At 50.1% G+C, this 8,044-nt stretch overlaps 1 protein-coding gene across 1 annotated transcript; it reads right to left on the reverse strand.

Moving 5' to 3' along the window:
* Positions 1–3,656: 3,656 nt before the first annotated feature.
* On the reverse strand, positions 3,657–5,227 carry G6M90_00g093390 (uncharacterized protein; the record flags this gene model as incomplete). Its single annotated transcript, XM_014683939.1, has 4 exons — positions 3,657–4,101; positions 4,177–4,852; positions 4,908–5,052; positions 5,102–5,227. 4 exons carry the CDS (start codon positions 5,225–5,227, stop codon positions 3,657–3,659), a joined length of 1,392 nt encoding a protein of 463 aa, XP_014539425.1.
* Positions 5,228–8,044: the final 2,817 nt, after the last annotated feature.

The following is an 8,044-nucleotide window of genomic DNA, read 5'->3' on the forward strand; positions in this document are numbered from 1 at the left end:
CGTATGTGGTCTCAACATTTGAGGCTGCTCTTATTCTTTCTGTGGTAGTATTGACATCACGAAGAGGCTTAGTTACTACTCGACGCAATTATGTTACTGTTCAAAGGAACTTTAATGTATCAAAGCAAATAAAATGCAGATTTCTAGAGTTCTATACAGACAAAACCCACTCAGTAGCGCGAACTTCCCCCCTCTCACAGGCGGACATGGCTCTGACACAGAAGCTCCAGGCGTAACTCCAGGCTTCGTCCAGGCTTCGTGCTCCGAGTTTGCTTAGTCGTCCTTTTTAACCCCAGTCTTCCCCCCACCGAGGCCAGTGCTAATTGGGCAGCTCATCAGGGTAGTGGTCACGGTGATTATAGTCGTGTGAGGAGCTGAGCTCGACGTCGTTACTACCGGGACACTAGTAGGCGCAGCACCTGTAGAGGACCTAAATCACTTTGTGAGCTTTGTACTCTTGAAAGTTTAAAAGAGGATAGAAATTTTTACGTATCTTAGGACAGTACTCTGTGATATCGGACCGGAAGTAGCAGTAGTATCAGTACTGCTTATATAGGCCTCCGACGTGGTAGTATCAGGAACAGAGCTTAATATTGTTATAATAGGACTATTAGTAGGCGCGGGACTTGTACATAACCTAGCTTATATTATCAGCTTTATACTCTTAGTAGTTTGAAAAAAACTTAGATATATTAATTCACCCTTGGATAGTGCTCTTTGATACCGGAACGGAACCAGTTGCGGTATCGGTGTTGCTCAGCGCAGTCGTTGACAACGTGGTGTCAGAAACGGACCCCGACGTCGTTACAACCGGGACATTACTAGTCGCGGGACCTGTATAGGACCTGATCCACGTTGTTAATTCAGGAGGTTCAAAGGAACTTGAAAATGTCTACATACGATGTAAGGGTGTTCACCGAGGTAACCCCCGAACATATCGTCTGCAAGGGTTGAAGCTCAACGGTGACAGTGACTGTCTTATCCAAACAGCGCGGGAGATGGGGATGGGCTAGAGCAAAGACATTGCCCAGGATAATCGAGCTAAAGATAGTTCTCTTCATGTTGGCGAAATTGGGGAGAATTGAAATGATGTAAGGCTGATGTAAAAGAGAGGACTTGGATGAGTGTGTTGGGAAGAATGGAAAATGGCATGTAAGTTGGCGGGATAGAAGAGCCTTATATATTTGTGACGCATGTGTGGTGGTTTAGTAAGATGTAACTCTGCCTCTGTGTATAGAGGAGAAATGTTGCCACGAATTTCTCAGTCAAAAGGAGTCAAAGGGCATGATTCTCTGGGGAGTCACATTATCCAGAGCGATGGCAACCCTAATGCGTACGCGTGATGCAACTAGAACGCTGGGCACAACTCATTATCGGACATGACGAATACTATTGTGTCTGCAAAGTGGAATGAAGAGCAGACGAAGTTCCGCGAGAACACGCGTAAGGTCGTTGGGGATGCCGCTGATAGCGGTGGCGTTCATGGGGACCAACTTACGTCGGCGTGTTTTCCCTTATTTGTTATAGGGCCGCGAATTTCACGGATATAACGAACTACAATCTCACCGAGACGTTGGAGTGTTGTAGATGGAGTGCAGACGACCGGCGTACAGTACAAGGCTCACTAGTCATGCGCCGGCGTTCCGGGCATTACAGGCGTTATGGATTAAAAGAATTCAGGGTCATGGCGTCGATTCATTTGGACTTGTCCCTTTCTCTTACGCGCCATCAGTAGTCCCTTGAGTGCTCGCGCCAAACATCCACGGAGCGGCATGGCAACGGGTCCGAAGTCCAAACCCTCACCCGGTCAGCACGCGACATGCCCACGTCGGCAAGACGCAAATAATCACTGCCTTCTCTCTGTGTAGATAAGTTACAAAGAAGCAGTAAATAATACTTTCGTTTTGATCTTGAACAGTAAGGCGGAACAGCATAAGGAGAACCCACTCCATGGCAACGCCCAAAAAGAGACTAATAGTTACGTTATAGAATCTAATGCAGCGCGATGGCGGTGGTAACTAGTTGATGTATCTCAGACCCCGGCTTGCCTACCTGATAAAATATGTACTGCTACACTGCAAATAATTAAAAGCTACTGACAATATCAGAAGAGTGTCTGCCCACCTGCAAAGTAGCCGCGTGGGACCACCTCCCCTACCGCGTTTTTGGTCTGGTATAAGAATATACCGGCACTTGGTGTCAGCAAAGTTCTAGTCATTGCGTCTCCATAAGACCACAATTTGTACGCGCCAGGAGATTTTTCATGAATGGCGCTGGACGCCACGGCATGCTTAGCATTACGCCGCTATCGCCAGATGGTCTGATGAGGGGCATTGTGCCATGGCGCGGAAGACGGCAATTAAGATGTTTGAATTGCTATATTATAACACGCTCAGTTTATATCGCCGCGGCGGGTGTCAGCATTAGCCGACGTGATGTTGGTCGCGCCAAGCAGCTGGCTGCTTTTGTGGCGTACATGGGGTTTTGCCATTTCGGCGAACCAGGCATGAACTTCGATGTGCGTCTGGGGAAGTGGAAAGGGGATCCATAGCAAGGTACGGATACTCCGTACCAGACTCTTGCCGTGGCGGGATTGTTGCTGCTTTTTACCACTTGCCTGACCCGATTCTCCGGATCACATCGGATTGGCACCTCCTCGGCGTCTATGCAAGTTGATTGGTCCCGGTATATTGGTGCTTTGACTGCCAAGATGAGTCGGAAACTGGATATGCCGACCTGAGTATCCTCGGAGGAAAGAATAGACAGGGACACTCACCGATACGCACCCAGGGAAACGGGGTGGCCGTCGGACCATGCAGCTCACATTTGTGTGCGTACAAGGCCCACGTCGATTCATGTCCTCTCATTGACTATCAAATTATGTAGACTTGGCGAGAACATTCGCGACACCGCATATCTTAAGACATAACCCAGCATTACTGAGCCATTCGGGTACCGCGCCTATCCACTGGCGCCGGTCATGGACCACAATGATATTAGCAGGTTCGTATACGGGAGTCAATACAAGCCTGCATATGTACTAGGAACATCTATCGCAAGACAGTAGTCGACTACAAGTCTAGTACATACATATGTATGCTTGTGAAATGTTCTTTTTCTCATCGCTCTTACGTGCTAGAAATACCTAGGAAATATGTAAACGGCAGTCAAGTTGAGATGTCAACTATAATTGGCAATCCCCGGTTGTGCTCATGTCTCATCTCCACATGCACGTGGTGGCGGTGCAAGTGCCCCGTGCGCGCGCACTACGAACGGCGGCAGGCGGCGACCCCCGCTGGCGTCCGGATATGGTTCGGAAATAAAGGCGCAAATTTTTCCGTCCAGTGAAATTCATTTCACCGCGCAACAGAGTGGAGACTGGAGGCTGGCTGGACCAGTCAGCGTTGTGGCAGTGGTGGCGTCAGATCCACACTGCAACCAGCGAAGCCCACGGGACCGCCGCTCGCGTAGACGGCACTAGCGACTGGGCAATGAACTTTCCCCCGCAGCTACATGGTATAACCCTAACCCTCGGTTGGCTCAAGCTATGCATCACGACCAGCCTCTCGCCTGGCGCAAGCAACGTACTCCTTGGACGTCTGGTATCTTCTTTTCTGCTCCGTACACATATTAATGTATGTAAAATCTCTAGCCTACTATCCCTCTGCATGCTTTTGCTTGTCATTGCTCAAATTCGTCATGTACACCAGCTGAGCTTCCTCAAGATTCTCGTTTAGCGTTTCGACTTCAATATTATACGTGCGTTGTACCGTAATAACTCCCGTCTGACGGGAAAGGGGCGCAAAGTATGGCTCAAACACGGAGTGCGACGTCACCCCCAATCCTCTTCCACGGCTGAACAAACGACCGCTGTTGTGCACGTTGGCCTCGTTAGTTGCAGATGCGGCTAGTCTTGGTGATGTGGCGCGAAAGACCAGGTCAAAAAGGAGGCGCATGGAAGGCATGCAGGCACAAATGATGCCGACATTAATTTCGACGGTAGACCAGACGGCGAGATTCATTATCGCCCATGTCGCATTGGGATCGTCAATGGCATGCGTTATAATTTCTTGAAGGCGGATGATGCTGACGATTGTAACCCTACAGACGAGATTAGCTCAAAGTTGTGGCTGCAGAAGACGGTCCCCCCCCCGGGGGGGTGAGAGATCAACTTACAAGAATCCGACGCTCAACATGATGAATACGCCCACCTTTTTCTTCCAGTCAAGCTTCAGCCTCCACAGCTGTGACAGGGGAATGGCTATCATCCAAATATCGATAGCGATGCTGATGGCCCCGTTCGCCCAGGCGATTTCGCTTATGTTTGCGCAGGTCCCTTGATGTTCGCCGTCCCAATGCACCCAGTAATATGAGATGGGCTTGCACTGAAAGACGCTCGTGAGGATAAAGGTAATGCCGTATACGATTGTGAACCCGATGGTCACCCATAGCAATCGCCTGATGAGCATGCTGGGGAATATCCTCAGATAAAAGAACAAAAAGGCAAGCTTCAGAGTAGCAACATTGGCAAAGTACAAGATGGCATAAATGTATAGGCACACGCCAAAGTTTGTAATTTGTCGGTAGGACAGCGTCCAAATATCGCGCCCTACCCCGTTGGGCACGCCGCCGGCTACACCGAGGACGGCACTGGATAGCTGGCAGAGAGCGGTGGCCAAGACTAACCAGTCATCGAGGTCGATGGAGATGTGCGGGAACCAGAGCTTGACGGCGAAGCGCTGAATGACAGCCAGGGAAGATAAAATTGTAAACACAACGGCGACGGTGGTGTACGTCGTGCTCTGGTTACGGGGTTCTGGGCCACAAGCCTGTTGCGTAAGGTTTCGAGCAGCTGCAGAGTAAGTGTCTTAGCAGATAGCCAGTGTGGTAACTCGTGTGAAACTAACCAAGCGAGTCCTTCACCGAACAGTCTGTCACCACGCAGGTTGACACGGATTTTCCGGCGTCGGAGGAGAGTAAATGGCAAAGACATGGCAGGTCGTCGACATTGCACGCCGACAAGTTAAACCCCGGCGTATTCATGCAATTGATCTGAAAAATCAGCAAGCGTCTTTACATGTCTGTTGCCAAGTCATCGTACCGCGCATTGGGGAAGCTGCATCAGGGCGGCAAACCCAGGCGATTGAGCCTGCGCGACCGAAACCCGCATCACGGCTGCCACTAGAAGGGTCAAAAACCCCCACGAGCCTTGAAAAGGAACCCGCATGATGGCGAGGGGATGCTTTGCAAAAATAAAAAGGTCAAATAAATTGGGAAAAATGACCCCCGAAAGTGTCCCAGATCGCTCAAAGCCCAAAAAGCGCAGCTTGGAAATTGCCCATTGTTATACAATGTCTTTCGGAAAACGCGAATAATGCATACCCAAGCGCAGTTTCACGCTCCACTAGAACCGACCTCTGAAAGCAATCGTAGCGCAGGCATAGGCTAGACCAGGTCAAGGGAATCTTCATGCGGGTTTCAGTTCTGGCCCCAGAGTAGAAACGTTTCAAAATCATACGATTGCTGGCAACTGTGGATGTTGTAGACCACAACTGTGTAGTGTACAACGTTTAAGCCCTTAGTGCTCTGGTGTATTCGATAGTTTCACTTGTCGCCGGGGGCTGCTCTGCTTTCCCCAGCAGCTTCTTGTCCGGTAATGCAGCAAAGCTGTCCCCGGACAAACGCCATGTATGGGCATTCAAGTTGCGCGTTCCCCCACAAGCCGCAACAGAGAGACGCTAGCCACGTGGGGGCAGCGTGCGGAAGGCAAGCATGTATACGGAATTTTTTGGGCATGTGCGGAGTACGAGTAGCTGGTATGTATATCTTATTTTTAGGCTGAATCCGGGCCTAGTTGCGTCGTCCCCCATGTCCATGTCCCTGCCAAGTTGAGCTTCTACCAACGGCCTGAACCATCATGACTTTGCTGATTTACCGTCATTTGCAGCCCTTGCCTGCGGTAGGCCAACAGGAACATAAACAAAAGGAAGGCCCGAAAGGCAGAAACAAGAGGCCCGCCCTCCGCGCCAGTTGCGTGGCATCCCCCCGGTAGGAGCCGCAATATAACATGGAGATTTACAACTCCAGTACGGCGCACGGCCAAGGAGTCAGGTACAACCAGACATGAGCCAGCTGAAGACAGTCAGGGGGTTCATCTGAAGATCAAGCCTCTGACAGGTGCTTGGTTTGAGTGGATGAATACCGCGGCCCGTGAACGGTGGCGCTGAGCAACTCGAGGGCTGAGCAAAATCTTATTACCTCACAGTGTACTCGTTATTCCATACTTTACGTTTCTGCTTGATTTCCGCCGTGGGTCGCACTGACATGCTGGGACCAATTGGCTTACAGGCGCCTCGCTCTCGCATTAGCCATTGATGATTTTAATGTCCGCTTCTATCAAGTTAATCCACGCCACAAGGACGCCTGCTGTTGCGGCCATCATGACGTCCTCAACGCCTCCACCACTTGCGGGGATATACTTTTAGCCCCAACTCTGATGGCCTGAGCATCGTTTGTACAGCTGCACTATTGGTGAAACGGTTCGGGTGCAAATTTTGACGCCGAATGCCGTCGCGGTGTGATTCATGTTGATGGCTTCGACTGTGCTGACGCTGAGTGCCGTCTTGGAATGCCATGTGCATGAAGCAGGATAATTGGACACGTCGCGCAGCCACGTCTCATGTCCTAGAAGTAGACTGTCCTCTATAAAAGTAACTATTATATTAACTGTGCATTGACATACTCCTCAAGTAGTACATCTGTACTCTTGTATGTTCTTGATAACAAAACTACTATACATCTATTAGCCCTACTAGGACTTTGTATGTCTTATACCATCATACGAGACGAGAGTATGACATCGCTCTTTTCACAAGTAAGCAGGCTCTGCTTGAACACTCCTGACAGCAGTCAACTTCATAGCGGCATTCTATAGCTAGGCTATCCGCGGTCTACAAAAAAACCACACCAGCTGCGACACAGTGCGACAGCGGTAGGCTTCCTGCATAGTTTTGCCAAGGAAGCTACGAGTCTCGTTTGTGGGTCGTGGCTTCGGCTTGTATCCTCGGTCTGCCTTGTGGTGTTGCGCGTTCAGATGGGCCATCATCTACGAGTTGGTCGCTTGGGGCCCGTAACTAGGTATAGCTTCTAGAATTGCACAGAGTCTCCGGACGCAGCTTTCCACAAGTCCACGTCCGGTACCTCTGTGCCGGCCTGCCTTGTATTGTACGGTGGCGCTGGAAGTTGGATTTACACCGAGCAGCGAATCTATGGTTTGGTGAATTATTAGAGCTCACTTTTGAGTATGATGATTTTTTTTGGACAAATATGACTCTGGTATAGAAAAGGCAATCAGTCATTGCGTCGTTTATTATGACTGAACATGGCTAGAAAAGCAAATGGGAAGGCTTGGGTGAAAGAACGTTATTCATGCTTCTTTCTTTCCTTCTTCTTTTTTTAAGCTATCCGGTAAACCACAATACTGGTACGTCAACGGAAAGAGATAACAGCGACTCTCATAACGTGAAAAACTAAGCACATGGAACCATCAGCGCAACCGACCAAATGGATACTGAAAACAATAGTGCGCCTCATCGTAAACTCGCAGAGGCGATACTTTCGAATGGCAGAGCGTGCCGACATCGGTGCGCAGCCAGCCTCAAAAAAAATCAACTCGCCCACTTGCCACTTACTTGGCTGTTTCAGAGTCGATATCAAGCGCCCAGAGCCGCGGTGCCCGCAGAACGGAGCACAATCCGAGACGCCACGGCGGCAGCATGACAGCACCGGTCGCATCTGCGGGGATTGACCGTGGGCAAACCCGGGGGAAGGGTCAAGGCGACGTACAGAGCAGCTAGCTGGGCGCCATAGCAGGGCCCAGAACAATCTCCAGTGTTCGCCATGATACGAGCCGCCGCTCTGCCGTCGGTGGACGCCGGACAGTTTATAGTGTCGCCAATTCATGAAAACATAGCTTATCCCCCTTTCAGCCGTGTTAGTTGGTTGAGATGTTGTTCTTGTGAACTACGCTGCCCCTGTATCAATC

This window comes from Metarhizium brunneum, chromosome 6 (genome assembly GCF_013426205.1).
Source record: "Metarhizium brunneum chromosome 6, complete sequence".
Taxonomy (NCBI): domain Eukaryota; kingdom Fungi; phylum Ascomycota; class Sordariomycetes; order Hypocreales; family Clavicipitaceae; genus Metarhizium; species Metarhizium brunneum.